This window comes from Augochlora pura, chromosome 9, assembly GCF_028453695.1.
Source record: "Augochlora pura isolate Apur16 chromosome 9, APUR_v2.2.1, whole genome shotgun sequence".
Lineage (NCBI taxonomy): Eukaryota > Metazoa > Arthropoda > Insecta > Hymenoptera > Halictidae > Augochlora > Augochlora pura.
The window spans coordinates 3,184,133-3,201,460 of NC_135780.1; the positions used below are offsets into that span (position 1 = coordinate 3,184,133).

Sequence of the window (17,328 nt, forward strand, 5' to 3'; positions counted from 1 at the left end):
GTGATGAATGCAACGTGTCGTCCAGCCAGCCTCGACTTATCAATCAAATTTAATAATAAAAGTGTGGTCATATAACGTGCATAAACTACAGAGGTCAACATTATTTATAAATTTGCAAAGTGTATTATAAAGTGCGGCAACGTCGCCTGAAGTGCTCCGTACATTTTTAAACTTGTGCAAATTGAACGCGCGAAATTTATTTATAAATCTTCCAAGACGGTTCCCCGGTTACTCGTAGTAAATTCCCCGGACGCGTTAAGATTAATTCACAGAAATTAAACATCCATAATTGGATGTTAATTAAAACGGCGCGTAAAATTTGTTCACTAATCGCGTTCATAGTTAAATGATAATTCGACACGAATTTTCACGGCTCGCGAGATGACGCGCGCGGAATATCTTCGCCGAGAATCGGCGAGATCACGCGAGGTAAATTTGCGCTGCTCGAAGTCAAAACTCGAAGTAAATCCGCCGTGTATTCAACGTAAATTCGCTGTGCACTCAAAATAATGTCGTCGCGCATCTCGAAGGCGTAAAATGATTCGAGGTGAATTTCCACCCGGCGAATCGGCTCGCGGCAAATGGTCCCCAGCGCGTAAACGACGGGGGGGCAAACTTTCAAACTGAATTTAAGTTGCTGTTGACTCAGCCGGGGACCGCGGAAGTTTATAATTGCTGAAACGACGGTGTTCCTTGCGACTTGTACGCCGCACGGGGGTAGGGGAGGGGAGGGGGGTCCGAGAAACCCGAGCGGCAGGATTATGCAAATTCCCCGCTCGTGTGTTAACGGTTGGCGTCTTTGTCCGGCGATGTTTTTCACAGAAATGTTTGGACCCCGGCCAAAAATTCTTGTTTCGCTGTGTCGCTTTGTTCGCCGCAGTTTCCACCCCCCTTGGAAAAAGCCGCACAAGGGTAGCGCGACCGGTTTCGCTTCGAAGAAATCGTGTTCTCCTTTCTACGGTCCTTCCTGGTTTCCTCGCGTTTCAACGCGAACGTCTAGAATGCCGGCTGAGAAAAAATATCATACCATACAATTTATTCTTCGCACTGATTCTCAACGTTCTGAGCTCCTGCGAGCCGGAGAGAACCGCCATTGTGGGGCTGCGAACGAAAATAGACGACGCGAAACGTGAAAATAAGGATATTTTTTGAGAATACGTTTCGTAAAATCTTCCTGAGGTTTAATCCTTTTGCACCAAGTGCAAAGGATATACTGATAACATTTGCATCTTAAAAATTGTTAAAAACGCACTTTGTTTTATAAAATGGAAAGATTATAAGCCAGAGAAATTACTTTAGATTTCTAGTTGAAATGGCTTTGACTGCAAAGGGTTAAGTAGCGAAAAGTGTACTCCGTTCGATTAGAACGAATTTCACGAATTCTACGTTAACCCTTTGCACTCGGAGCCATTTTAACTGTAAATTCGAAATAATTTTTCTGGTTCGTGGTATTGCCATTCTATTTAACAAAATAAATTTGTATGCATGCAAAATCTATTCTTGTGACTCCTCCCAACAGTTTTGTTACTTGACAATTTTTTAAATCCTAAACCTTATTGTTGCAAAAATTATTTTCGAATGAAATGGAATAATTTCAGTGGTGCCTTAGAGTCACCACACGAGTGCAAAAGGTTAATAATTTAGTTAAAGCGAACGAAAATAAGTAGAAAATGCAGAGCGTGAAACCTAGGATATTTCTAACAATATAAAATTTAGTAAAATCTTTTCGAAATTTTGGTAACGAAAAATCATCCCCCATTCGTTGAAAACGCGGTCGCTAATGAATTATACGAACTATCTTTTTTTAATAATCTAGATGGACGGAACAAAAGGATTTCCCGAAATGGGAGTTGTCGGACGAAACAATGGCAGCGTATCGCCCAAAAAAAAAATAGTACCATCGCGATACTTCCGATTTGTTTGGTATCGATTCATTCCGCGAAGCGACCCGGACGCTACATACAATAATTTCCCTCTTTTTCTCCTGTTCGCGGATGGCGAAACTTTTCGCGAGACCGCAACGTACATGAAAGAAACGCTGCCGCTCCTTTAACCCTGATCGCGAATCACGGCCGAGCGAACGCGCATCGCTATTTCACGTTGTTCGGGTAGAGGAAGGGGAGAAGTTTTGCCGATCGTGAGTCATCCTCTCTTATCATACAGAGCGAGGCTTCCGAGGGATAACAATGACAGTTGAGTAACTGTTATGAATATCGAGAAACGATAAATATCAATTTTCCTCCGTGTTTCAGTTAGTCGGCTACCACCCCGCGGCCAGTTTCGTTTCGCTCCCGGCGATTGATTTGTTCATTGTTGCAACGGGTTATGGTTTTTTGTTTGAATTCAATACACCGAATAAAATGTATATTTGAAGCGAGAAATTATAGCACAGCGTGGTAGCATCGTATTCAGCGAAACGGCGATACAATATAAAGATACATATATATATATATATATAAAGTAACCATGCTAACGAACAAACGTTAACGTTAATAAACAAACTCGTCCGAAACTGAAAACTCCGATCGTTCGATCGCGGCATTGTCAAAAGACCCGGAATCGAAACAAACGTTCCGCGCGACTCGTGCTCGCTCGACCACACATCGTTGGCCTCCAACAATTTTTACGGTATCACGAATTTTTATATTTCTGTTTTTTAGGTGTTCTGATTTTATTTTATTTTTCTACTTTAGTAGAACCGTTTGAGGATACGCTCAATCATTACCTATGGAAGTGCTATGTGTTAAGTCGTTCAGAAAGTAATTTTGTTCCTTAACCCCTTGCACTATAATAACGAGCCAGACTCGTGACAAGATAACATAAATAAATTCATTATGCGAACTGGTAAACTTTTTCAACCAGTGCATACGGGGACGCATGACATCATCTCAAACTGTTTATATTTTCTATTTGTTCGTTTTATTCTGGCATAACCTCAAAATATTCTAAACATCTTTTTGAGAATATGTTTTGTTTTTCTCAAAAATTGCAATTTAAATAGCTAATGGTCACTGATTTATACGCATGACGAGTATACTCGTCAATACACATTTTGCCACTTCTCCATGACGAGTATACTCGTCAATACACAACATTTTGCCACTTCTCCATGACGAGTATACTCGTCAATACACAACATTTAGCCACTTCTCCATGACGAGTATGCTCGTCAATCACAGTTAACTGGTTAATTAATATATCGTTGAAGGAATCGTCGTGCAAGGGGTTAACTGTCCTAGCGTCTGACAGCGATGAACCGTTCGACACCGGGGCTGAGTTTGATAGATCGTAGCCAGGTTCTTGGTATCGGTTCTTCCTGGATTATTTCGAGAGATCGGATGCTCATTAAGGTCTGTTTACGCGGAGGCGATGAAGGTCATCGGGCGGCAACAATTCTCGGCGGTTCTTTGTAACGCGATGACGTCGGTCAGAGACGCGCGCGCGGTGGGGGGTAATGTGCAACAGTTCACCGACAATATTTATCACGGCGCGATAATAAAAGTGCAAGGTTCACTCATTCTTGACTTGTACGTGTGGCTATCCTCCGGCTTTTTACAGCACGTGCCGCGCGCACCTCTTTTGAACCTGTTCTTCCATTAAGGACGCCGCTGCCGTCGCATCGAGCGGAATCACCTGACAAATCTCTGATAAATAGTCCGCCGCGACCTTATCGTGTGGACACCTCCCTCTTCGTTGTGCAACGAGGAGCCATTGCGCACGAGCTTAGATAATTATTTATTGCGACGCGTTCTACCCTGTGAACAACAACAATAACTTTCCAGACAGAAAACTTCACGCGCTGTCTTTTAATTCTCGTCAATTTTTCCTAAGATTTTTTCAGTGATAGTTTACATTCTTTTTAAATTGCTACAATTACATTGCCAATTTTTTCGGAGCGTAAGAATTGTCTTTATTAATTAAAAGATGCAGAAACTACGTAGATATTTCTCTCTTTCTTTAACCCCTTAATGTACAATGACTTTTTGGGGACGTTAAGAAACAACTCGGCAATGTTCAAAATATTTATAGTTAAATAATATAATATCTAATAGTTACTCTATATACTACAAAAAGCTTTACAGAACTATTAGTTTATTATTTTATAACGTTACTTAACGATGTCCATTCAACCTCAATAAATGTAAGATGGCGATGCAAATGTCAAAATAAAATATTCCGTTTCTAAGTTCAGCCGAATTATATGGCATCTTTCGAACGCATCGGGTTCCTTCTTATTTTGATGTCAAAGGGATATTTGTTTAATTATTTTATTGGGCCAAACATAATCTGACGGTATTTTTTTAATTCTTTAAATGATTTTCCGAAGTTTGTTTTCGATCTACTAATTTTTATCATGAACGATTAAAATGCACGGTCTAGTTGTAATAGTATTTTTTCGGATGACAATGATGACTTTAATTATTCCAAATTGATAAAAAGTAAATTGTGGATTTTTATACAAAATCAAAATGATCAATTTTGGGATATCAATTAACAAGGATTAACAGTAATCATTTGAACGGAAATATCTCCCGTAGTTCATTAATTTCAGTGATCGTAAATAATGCAAATAATGCCCAGCCGACCTTAAATCATTTAAAATATTTCCATTGTTTCAAATTTCACCGATCCATTTTTATCACGGGCGCATGGAAATCCACAATCTAATAATAATTCCCCGGATCCCCAGGCACGTGCTCATTCCACCGAACCGGCCGATAAAAATCAGAATGATTTCGCCGAGTCCGGGAATAAAATGAAATGTTGTTACGTTGTCGCATGAACAAATGATCACGAACGGCGCGGCCCGTACGAGCGCTTTCAAATATTCATCGGCCGCTAAAAGTAGATCGCCGACCGGAATTATTGCAGCCGCGTTCGAATTAAAAACGGCGAAACGAGCTGCGCCCTTGCATTATATCGAGATAAATGAAATTGTTCCGATGCATTATACAATGATCTTTTCCCCCGATGACTCGCGTGGGACGCGTCAAAGGGATCGAACCAATCGAATAATTCATTGGAACGATCAAAGCCGGTGATTTCCGAGAGAACTCGATCCGAGATATCGAACTTTGCCGGAAGAAGCAAAATGTCGTCGTCCGTCGATCTTTTCGGAGGATCATCGATCGAGATCTCCGCGACGAGAGATCGTTGCTCGTCGTTTCATAAAATTGTCTTCAAGAGACTAGCGATCAATTTTCGACGAGGCACGCTCTCGCAGAATCGGTGAACCGCGATCCAATCGTTGCCGCAATCTCCGATGGCTATTTATATTCTTCTCGTGACTCTCTTTTTTTTCCTGCTCGTGCATTTTCTATGAGAACAGGGCTCCATACACATCCGCGCATAATAGGCGAGCCGGTAAAATACACGGCTCGGTTTCAGCGCGATCAATTATTCCGCGTTCGTCGCGCGTCGACTTTGCTTCTGCTTTGTCCCGCCGCGGTAAATGGAACCCATTAAATTACTCTCGCCGGCGATGCTATTTAGTCGCTATTGTACGCTTCGCGATTGACCACGATCGAGATTACGGTCGTTGTCGATATCGAGTTCGTTGTTAATATCTCGCTCGTCGTCGACATCAAGCTCGTTGTTAATGTCTCGCACGTTGTCGATATTTCGTTCGCTCGATTCCAGCGACGTTTCGTCCGCAAATTCAACCCTTAGGAAGATTTTTCTTATACGAACACCCACAGCAACGCGGAGCAAATTTTCTCAAAATTTTACAGGAATCAGTTAATAAATAAGCGATTTTGTGTATTTATTTACGAGCATATTTTGCGTTATTATTTTAGAAGATAATAATTTAGTGTCACCGAATCGGCGACGTCGATTTCAACTTATTGCAATTACTGCAAGAGAAAGGACATTTATTTCCAATTTATACATTTTACATTTAACTTAGAATGCTTTAATAAATAAGAGATTCCATAAAGCAGTGTAAATTTTAAAATTCTCATGTCACAAGCTGTCAGCCAGCGCGATTGACGCGGTCTAAACCGAAAGCCTAGTGACGTATTTTTAAGTCGAAATTAAATGTAATTTTAAATTGCAGATTTAATATTATAATATTTAATTAATATCCTTAATTAGATTATTTTAATTAAATATTATATATATTAATGAAATACATTAATGGTATATATACATATATTAATGAAATACATTAATGGTATATACATATTAATGATATGTTAGCTGACGTGGCGCTCAACGTGTTAACTAAGACAGTTTTTAATTTACACAAAAATCCACAGTCTACTCTCCACTACCACGATCGAACAATGAAGTGACTGCCGAACGAGGAAATAAACTAGCGATCGACCGACCGGCGCCGTCAATGAATAATCCGACAGCCATGAATCAGTAAATGATCGAAACACGGTTCGTTTTTCCCGAAGACGCGGATCGAACGATTGTTCGAGCGAACGACACGTAAACCACCGGGACGCTGAGTCGATAAGCCGATTCCCAGTTTCCAGGCGCCGCGGACGCCGCGCTTCCGTTCCGTTTCCATTCGAGACCTTCGACAGCCGCTTAAACGCGTCCGCGCCGATTAAAGACAACGTTTCCGGCTGTTCCTTCTCCCACGAGTAATCGCTCCAATTACTCGGAACCGGTTCGAATCCGAACCGCGGCCGGTCCGCGGGTAAATCCGACCCGGCGACAGGCCCGCGTGACGCGTTCCCTGCGAGTGACAACGCCGACGGGAAACGGTATTATCAGGAACACGGCGCTGTCGGATCCAGACGATTCGCTCGGGACATGCCGCGGCTCGGATGCGGAAGCTCTGGCAAAGCTTTTCTTAAATTGTGTGTCGCTTCGCGGAGAAATGAAGGGACGCGCAGAGTACGCGGTTATTCCTTGTCCGCTTCAAAGCGGGACAATTCACCTGGCGCAGTTTCGTAAAATTTGATAGGTCGTTGAACGTCGTGTCTCTCTTTTCCCAGGGTTAAAAAATTATTTGTTTCGATGGAATAACGTTTGAAATTACTTAATCCACGCTCGCGGTAAAATAGACAAGTAGCAGCTTTTTTTCTGACAGCAAAAAACATCGACACATTGGGTTTTCATTTTTTTTTTTTTGACAATGTTGCGGACGAGCAACAAATCTGAGAAAAATTGAGTACACGAGCCGTGATAGTACCTTATCAGGAAATTAATATAAAAATAGAGAATTCATAAGTTTTCGAGAAATCTTCGATTTTCCGGGGGTTTTCATTTTTGATGATCACAGCTTGCAACTGAAAAATTTTAGAAAATCGCTAAAAATGGAAAAATGCCGGAAAACCGCGAAATCTAATTTACACTGTAACTGCCCTCACTAAACTTGTCTTCAATAAATTTTTTCAACATTAACGTCTTCGTGCAACTCCTCATCCAGCTCGCAATTCGATTTTAAGAATTTCTCATATAAAATATGGTAACAATATCGTTCAAATATTAGGAATAAATAAATTAATACATAAAACATTTTAAGAAGAGGAAACATAGTTTCCAATTTTTTACATTGTTTTTACCAACCTTGGAACACGATTGTAACGGCGGAAAGACGCGTTTACATTCATCGAGACGTCGCGGACGCGCTCTTCTCCTCTTTGAAATTAATTATCAAAATATAGATGCCGATAATTTGTTATGCTAATGCGGTGTGCGTCGTTTTGTAACAGCCACTGAGAAAGCTGGGCAGGCCGTGCCTCGGTACAGGTGAGCAGAGCAACGTCACGGCGGCGGAAGTTTGCACGGAGACGCGTACCGGACTTCCTCTGCTGCAAGTATGGCCGAGCGATTCGCCGAGGGGCGAGGCCGACGGCCAGGCACAGGCGTTCGTGTTCCCCGACGTCCAAGAGAGCGTCAACGACAGCGGGATCGAGTCCATACAGGTACCAATCACTGGAACCGATTCCGTAGGTACCAACAAAACGATCTTTGTTAAGCTTCAATGCCGATAAATCGTTGCCAATATGTTGCACCGCCGATTTTCGCGCACCTCGACATCTCCGGACCTAAGAGACTCGACGATGGTTATCAACGATCGATTGCAACGCAGATATATATCCTTTTTTCAATCATTTTATTCATTTATCGCATACGTTACTTGTTAGTATCGTTTCTTTGCGTTGTTCATTAATATTGTACACTTGTGTTGTGTGCACTAATATTATTCAGCCATATAATTTACCTGTATTGTTCATTAATATAATTTACTTATATTATTCATCTATATTATTCATCAATATTATTCACCTACATTATTCGCCAATATTATTCGCCAGGATTCTTCTTCTTATAATACTCACCAATATTATTTATCAATATTATTCGCCAATATTATTCCCCAGAATTATTCACCAATATTATTCTTCAATATTATTTCTCAATATTATTTATCAATATTATTTCTCAATATTATTTATCAATATTATTTATCAATATTATTTCTCAATATAATTCAGCAATATTATTTATCAATATAATTCCTCAATATTATTTATCAATATAATTCAGCAATATTACGTCTCAATATTGTTCATCGGTGTATTCACCAATCATTCGATTTTTGCTACAAAAAGTGAGCTCAACTACTTTTGCCACTGCAATTTAAGTTTTCAAGGTTGATGTTGAGAAGTAGTATATTTCTGACGCCAGCTCTTAACTGATGCAGCATGAAAAAGATTACTATCGAGAAGATAGAAATTTTGATACCGGAAAATCACCTTTCGACTGGTCGTTTTAAAATATTTTTATTCAATTTAATATTCTTTCATCAGAATAAAATAGTAAAAATCAATGCTGTAAATTCTGATTAATCTTAACACACGTCGAAAATATTTTCAAGCTGAAAATTTCAGTGCAAGACGTTTTAATATAAAAATTGAGAATGGTTACTTCAACAAATTATTTTAGGTAATTTAGCTGAGAGTTAGGATGATCTTCATTCGTTCGAGAAAGCAAATAAAAATGCAGAATAGCTGATTTAGGAAATTGATTTTTGTAATTCAATTAAGAATTGGAACAGTCCTCGCCTATTTAAAATATTGTACAAGATTCTAAATTTAGATGTAACGCTCTTTTAGAGAAAAATTAAATTAAATTAATTAGAACGATTCTTGTTCATTGAAAAAATTATATAAACCCTTACGGTCAACCGCGAAGCGGTCACAAAGTAATATAAAATTCGAAGAGCTTCGGAATATTTGTTCCAGTAATTGAGTTCAGAATTCGAACGATCCTCGTTATTTTAAATTGCGTCCTGCATTTAACCCTTCGGCTACGGCAGACTTTGGCACGGCCGTAGTTTTTCGTTAGACATGCATTTCCGAGGAAGTATATTAAAATATTTAAAATATTGAATTCTGTTACATTAAACCAATATTACTTGAAGTGAAGAATAATATTAAGATTTTTTACAATATATAACATAAATATTGCACAATATATAATCAATCAAATTTAATAATAAACGGGGTGGAAATTTGATCTTGACGCCTATTGGCGCCTGCAGTACCGGGAAGCCGACATGTGTCGGACGCCAATAGGCGCCAACAGTAGTCAAAGGGTTAAATGCGAGACCGTCTCACAGTAAAATCGAAGACACTTAGAAAATGAATTCCAGCGAGTCGCATCGGTCGATGGTTGGCCAAGAATTGCTCTGTTTCGTCGAGTCTCGAGGTACGGAGCATGTTTCATTTTTCTCGCGAATCGGAGACATCGTTTCGATGGAGGATTTCGCGAACGGTTCGCAGGCATCGCCGTCGCCGTGCGGCGTAGCGAGCACCAGCCCGGCGGCGACGCCCCAGCAGTCCCGTCGCGCCAGTCTGCTGCATCCGGACCATGCTCGGCTGCAGTTGCATCATTTGCATCACAATCACCACAATTCCGGGTCTAAGAGTCCGCCGACACCGGACCGGGTGTCCGTCGACGAGGAACCACCGCCGCTTCCGCCGAGCCCCTCGAGTTCAACCACCAGCAGCCTTCGCTCGATGCCCAGCTCCGCAATTACCTCGATGCACTCGCAGGACAGGCGACGCAGCAGCAGGTCATTGTTATTTCAATCGTTACACGCAAATTGTACAGCGTCAACGCTCGAATCACCGAGCCCTGAAAGCGACCGTTCTGCATTATCGTTTCAACCGACGCTTTTTTACCGCTATTTCAATTCATCTGTTGCTTTATTTCTTGATTCACTCGGATTTGAAGATGTTCCTTGAAGATTTTCAGGAGCATTTTCACAATTATATAATCGACGATGTTTACGGTGATCTTTAGGTTTATTCGTTAATTTTTCAAATATATATTTTATAAAAGAATGAGATATTTTACGTAGACTTATCGGTTTCATTTAATCACCGAAAATTGACTACTTTGCTGTCGATATAAATAGACTGATAAAATAAATGGTACACTGGTATTATCCAGCTTATATTTATTAAAATGCAACAATTTAGAATGCAACAAACTGGCAGGTATTTCCAGCGTTAATGATCATACAATTTGCAATCTTTATCCCTTTCTTTATCTTCTTCATCACCAATCTTTCACTTGTCCATTTCATTATTTCCTCGACTTACTCGGATTTTCGTTAAAGAAGCATTTTTACAGCTGCACTCTAAACTTGATTCTCAGCTTTAGTTATCATTTTTTTTAAATATATATTTTATAAAGTAATGAAATATTTTGACGTGAACTTATTGGTTTCAATGAATCACCAAAAATTGACTAATCAGATATCGATATAAATAGACTGATAAAATAAATGGTACACTGGTATTAACCAGCTTATATTTATTAAAATGTAACAATTTAGAATGCAACAAAACGGCAAATCTCTTCCTTTACCTTCTTCATCGCCAATCTTTCACTTGTCCACTTCGTTATTACCAACATATTCTCGACGACATTTTATCTCGATTCATCGCGCATTATTCAACTAACAGGACTGCTCGCTAGCCCAACGATTAAATCAATCTAAGCGGCATTAAATAAACCAGCAAACAACTGTTTACGAGAGAACAAGCGTGATAAATCGCGGGACGGTTTAAAACGGTAAATCAGTCCGCCGATTCGATCTTAGTTCCGCGATGCCCGTGCAGATACTTTCAAAAAGAAAATACAGCCGGCGATCTTTAATGCGCCGAGTCCCGCGATGTCGCCGCCCCTCTCGCGCGGCAACTCCTCTAATCCAACCCTGTAATCTATTCGCCGCGAGCTCGAATGTATCCACGTGCACGGGATCCGTAACGACGGAACAATATTTACACGACTATCGTTCGCGTTCAGTTACCCGATCCTCATCTTAATTAAACGATCGATACCGGGGGAGCTGCGCCTCGGTATAGTTCGCGGTCGCGCCCTTGGCATTGATCGCGCCGTTATCACACGATCGAAAATTATATCCTCTAGATAATTACGGTGCTCAAGGCTCCTTTTATTTCGAGGAAGTCTTCAAGCCTGGTTGAGAAACTAGAGTTACCTGTGGAGCGTACAGGAAGCGATTAGGCTGCGAGTGTCGTGCTTATGACAAGCGTTATTGTATTATTGATAATTCTATTAATTATAATATTTAATATATTAAATTATTAACACTTTAGTTAGTAATTTGAGTGAATGTTTGAATATTGATATGAATTTTTTGAATATAATTATTCTATATTATCATATGATCGTGTTACACTTGAAATTCTTGGTGTTTTAATAATTATTATTATTCTTTATTAACGGACTGGTAAGGCCCTTTCGAGTTACATACAGTTAATGTACATAGTTCAGAGGTGTATAGGATAATGATGTATGTCTCATGATAACGTAAAAGTGGTTTGATTTAATTTGTTCTAAAAATTTTATTTGCTCCGTTCTCTTTACGCTTTTCTGGCCTCTTACATTTCTCATACTTTCCTCCAGTTACCTTCTTTTTGTTTCTATTTTTCTGCATTTCTCCTGTTTCGCCCTCTCTGATAGCAATTTCATTTGCATCGAATCTCTCCCACTAATTTCGTCTCTCAATCTATTCATTTTTCTATCATTTCTTTTAATCTATGTCCGCTATATTGACATATAAAAATGAAGAAACACGCGTCGATTCATCCTCGGTTCCCTACGGTCATAGAGCTACGTCATGTCGCACAAATCGCGAGAACGATCAACGGAGGCGCGTCCGCGCTTCGGGCGGATTCGAGACAATGATCCGTAGGAAGAGCCGCTCCGTCATCGGTCCTCCGCATCGGTGGACGAGTGAAAGCGTCGGCACCGTCTGACGACTCCCGATCCGTGAAGCATTACGTCACGGGGAAAGTGGAGCTAGAAATAATCCCTCGGACTCACCGCCGGCCTGATGTATTCCGACGGCGACGTTGGCTCGTGTCAAGGCGCGACCCTGGCACCATGCAAATACGGCGACGAGCAGCCACCCCGAGAGCACGTGGCAGAGCACCGCTCCCTTTTTATCGTACCCGGCGGTGATATTAATCGCGGCCCCGAATAATTCACGGCCGAGTGTCACCCCCCGGACCACCCCACCCCCTCCCCTCGTGTCACAAAGACAGAAATTAGAAATCGTTCCGCGGTTTTTGCTCCTCTCAATCGGCCGCTCTTTTCATTCCATTTACGTCCTGCCGACGTCGCTCGGGAACTTTCAAGGGTAGAACCTTCACCTACACAACGAATCGATCCGACAAAGCACTCGGTTTCAGTTTCGTTCGAGAGCCTTTTCACCGGCGACGAGTGTCCCCGCCTAATGGCAGGAAGTTCGAGGACGGGGTACCGGCCTCTAATGTCTACGTCCCTGACGGGAAATGTTCCTTACCGCTATAGAACGAAAATGAATCCTGGAGACAATATCTGGGGGTTGCGTGGGATATCCTCTTGTTCTGTGAAATTGTGTATCCTCTTTTTGTATGATATTGTCGGCCAAATGTCACGTTCTTAAGAAGAGGGTTGTTCCGTGACGTTCGACATTGTCTTCCACGTGTCACGTTCCTGACGAGAAATATTATTTCCTGCTGCGGATTCTACCCGAAAGAGAAATTCGTTCGAATAACATTTTCTTCGATTAAGTTCGAATGATTTATTCGATTAAGTTTGAATAATTTATTCGATTAAGTTCGAATAGGATTTTCTTCGATTAAGTTTGAATAATTTATTCGATTAAATATATAGAATAATATACAGTATTTATGTCATTAGATTCTACACGAAAAAGAATTTCATCCGAATAAAATTCTTTTCGAATAAAGAACTACGCGAATAATTTGTTCTATCAAGTATATAAAATAATATACAGTATTTATTTATTCGACTAAAAAGACTTTATTCATACAACTGCCATAGATAAACATATTCCACGAATCCTGAAAGTCTGACAAATTATCTTATCATCAATGCACTAATAATCCCGGCTTGATCAACAGGTACAGCATGTTCGACCTGGACCTGGAGTACGCCCTTCTGAGGGCAGCGGCGCGCGGCTCGGTGGGCCCCTATTCTCTCTCGGAGTCCCTTCACAAGCTAACCTTCACCCAGAGCCTGGCATTCCCGGCCCTGGCCCGCGGTCTCGCCTCGAAGCAGAGCATCCCGACAAGAAGACCTCAGCAGCACACCGAAAGCGGACTGAACGCGTTCGCGAAGGTGGTGACGGCTCTGGTCCTCGTTCTAGTCAGCGTGCTGGTCTTCGGTGTGGTGTATAAGTTCGTGAGAACGTGAGGCTGGCTGCTGGTGCCCGATCGACAGTCTGCCGCGTCGCAGGAGTTCGATCGCTCTGGCGCCGGCGATCCTCTCGACGATTGACTCGGTCGGTTTATTTCGATGATCGGCGCTCGACGTGGCGTCGGACGCGCGGGAAATTGTTGATCTTGGCCGTTCGGGCTTGTTCGGAGATGTTTGAGGTGGTCTCGAGCGATTTCAGTTGGTTTTGAGTAGCTTGAGGTGGTCTCGAACCCGTTTGAGAAGGGCGGAAACCGGGTGAGAAGGTTGGAAGCGATTTGAGAAAGTTGGAAGCTGTTTGAGAAGATTTGAAGCGGTTTGAGAAGGTTCAAGGACATTTGAGATGGTTGGAAGCCATTTGAGAAGGTTCAAAGCAGTCTGAGAAGGTTCAAAGAAGTCTGAGAAGGTTCATAGCAGTCTGAGAAGGTTCAAAGTCGTTTGCAAATGTTGGAAGCGGTTTGAGAAGGCTGGAATCCGTTCGATACGTCTGAAGCTGTTTGGAAATGCTCGAGAGCGTCTCGTTAAGCGACGATCCTATGAAATTCGAGGAGAAACTGACAGACCGGTGTTCGTAGATCGTTTGAGAATGTTTCCGGACGCACTGTGAAGATGTTTGACGAGTCGACGCCGAGAGAGGGAATGTCTGCAGGCGAAAATATAATAGTATAAGCTCTTGTGATCGTTGATTCGGGTCGCTGTAACAACTTCTCGAGTTCATTCACGGCATTTTAAGATGTTTGAGGGGGTTTGAAGAGATCAATGTTATTTTGGAAAGAAATTGAAAAATCTAGGGGAGCTCCGAATTTGGAAAACGTTTCAGCAAAAGAAGTTTGAAGGTTGAAGGTGATTGAAGGATACCCGAGCCACAAACTCGCCAAGAAAAGGAGCAACTGGTCTGAAATAGTTTGGACAACGTTTGAGAATTCGGCGGAGCCTCGGAATTAGTCGAAAAGTAGCCTGCAACGAACGAGCTTGACCGGAAACAATAAAAACCGCGGGATTTAAATTTTGATACGGTGCTGACTAACCACAGGACCTTTCGTAGCGGCGTCGACGAGCGTTTTTACCGCGAGAATGAGAGAGGAAGCCCGCGTCGACGGTCGACGAGAGAACTCGCCGTCGACGATTTCACAAATTCCAAGTAATCGATTAGAATTCCCGCATTGGCTCGCTTGCTTGAGTAATCCACGTGTCGGCAGGCGTAAACTCGCGACTCTTCCAAGTGCTTTACAAGACCCTCCGCGCGATGACAATCGCGTCCGACGTTTCGGCGCCGCCGTCTTTGCGCGGGCGCGTCGACGGAAATCGCCGCTAATTCCGAGGAGTCGTTTCGGCGATCAACGGCGCCGCGTCGACGAAATTTTTCCCATTTTACCAACGATTAGGCGGCTGTTCGAGTCGTCGTTGACGACAACGAAGAGACTCGAGGCACGCGGAACGTTTCCTAGTATTTTCTTTCGTTAGATCCGCTTCGTTTCGATGCGCGCCGCGGCTCGAAAATGTTTCGTCGTCGACGAATGATTTAAAACAAGGTAGGACAGAATTTTTTCGGAAAGAATTTCGCACTTTCCGCGTCTTGTTAGAGGAGGGCGCTGCCGTATCGGCGGCGCATGGCAATCGACAATCATGAAACAGGGAACTGCAGCTCATTTCCGAATTGTATCTTTAAATTGCACGCCGCTGAAAACGGAGAAACATTTTCGGACAACGGCGCACGGATTTTTGACGTCTCATCAATCTCGGAGCGAAACAAATTCGTTCCCACCTGAAAACACGAGTTTGAAATTATATCGATTTCCTTAAGCGATTTCTAAACGGCATTTTGAACGAGATTCGAGAGGATTTTTCTCAAGCGTACCGTCGATACTTTGCACAAGATAATCGTCGACTATGTATACATACATGTATATGCTATATGTATATTGTAATCGCGCGGAGACTGTTCCACGGAATGCGAACGTGAAAGTATCAATCCGACCCTGCTGTCAACGAGTCGTAAAATTCACGAAGAAGTCGGCGATTCCTCTAGATAGGTTGCAGCGTGGTAATTATACTCGCGTCTTTCGGAACAGTCTTTGCGCGGCGAACGCTGCGCGAACGCGTTTCTTCGGCGTCGTCGAGGAACCAACTTTCCGTAGGGAATTCCAACGAAACTCGATCACGGCGGCGAGCGATCACGCCCTCGGCCATGGTCCTCTTTTAATGTGCAACATTGGAGGTGCCGGCGAGCGGCGAGCGCGCGACAGCATTCTTTTTTTTACCTCGAATATCAAATCCACGGTCTCGACGATTTGTAAAACCGAAGCGAGGCCGCCCCTCCCAAAGAAAAAGTCGCGAATATTTTTGCAGGAAGCATTGAGAAATTAATAATCGAAGATCAGACCGCGATTCGATCGACGTTCTCGCTCGCGTAGATCTGCGACTAAGGCTCGCGTAATGTAAGCCGATCTCTCTCTCTCTCTCTCTCTCTTTTTCTCTCTCTCCGTTCTCCTCCTTTTTCCTCGATCGATTCTATTGTTTGACACGATCGCACGGCTGACGGAAAATCGATCCACGATTTTTCGCCGATCGATCCGGTTCTCACGGCTGTTAGGTTTTCGGGATTTACGGAACGACGATCTCTCGATCAGTAAATACAGCTTTGTCCGACCATAACGATTCTCGTTCTACTTGAACCGAAATTCTATATCCGACACACGATTTGCAAACATTCCAGATTCCTTGCGCGATTTCGTACGAACGTAAGTTTCATATTTCAGCCTACGTTTTAATAAAGTGTTTCGATTAAAACAGCGGCCCTTCGGGATTACTTCGATCCTTTTCAGCCGAGGGCCGAACCGATTCTCGATTGCAAATTTCACGGACCACGTAGCGCGGTCCTAAATCTCATGTATGAATCTTGTTACCTAAGAGAAAATAAACGTTCGTTTATAGCAAATCTATTCGCTGTTTCATTGGGTTTGAATCGTAATGGTGTTTCGACATTCTTGTAAGTTGCGAATTGTAAAGTAATTTTGTACGCGCCGAAATGTTAAAAAGGCAGATGAAATTTGTTATAAAGTCAGTTAATCGATGTCTGAATTAGTTGAACTCTGAATTGACTGACCTCTGAATTAGTTGAACTCTGAATTAGTTGAACTCTGAATTAGTTAAACTATGAATTAGTGGAACTTTGAATTAATTGAATTCTGAATTAGTTAAACTATGAATTAGTTGAACTTTGAATTAATTCAACTCTGAATTAGTTGAACTCTAAATTAATTGAATTCTGAATTAGTTGAACTCTAAATTCATTTAATTCTGAATTAATTGAACACTGAATTAGTTGAACTCTGAATTAGTTGAACACTGAATTAGTTGAACTCTAAATTAATTGAACTCTAAATTAATTGAACTCTAAATTAACTATGCTCTAAATTAACTGAACTCTGAACTAACTGAACTCTAAATTATCTTAACAATAAATTTGGTTAGTAAAAAATATACCTGTTAGTAAATAATATGAACTTACAAAAATGTGATTTACACCACTATGATTCATATCATGTGCTACTTCCCTCGCAAACTTACCTTCCGTCAATTGTCTCCTTGATCAATAAAATAATTATTGTCACAGCAGTTTGATCT

General features: G+C 41.7%; 1 protein-coding gene across 2 annotated transcripts in view; it reads left to right on the forward strand.

Annotated features, from left to right (window-relative positions):
• Nucleotides 1–16,016, forward strand: part of LOC144475210 (uncharacterized) — a 16,501-nt gene extending 485 nt beyond the window's left edge. Inside the window, exons 2-4 of one of the 2 annotated variants that reach the window (XM_078190869.1) lie at nt 7,674–7,910; nt 9,750–10,042; nt 13,410–16,016. In XM_078190869.1, the coding sequence (XP_078046995.1) occupies nt 7,674–7,910; nt 9,750–10,042; nt 13,410–13,701 (822 nt within the window). In that variant the 3' untranslated portion in view covers nt 13,702–16,016. The remainder of the gene's footprint in view (nt 1–7,673; nt 7,911–9,749; nt 10,043–13,409) is intronic. The other variant, XM_078190870.1, reaches the window with a different exon arrangement.
• The last annotated feature ends 1,312 nt before the right edge of the window (nt 16,017–17,328 follow it).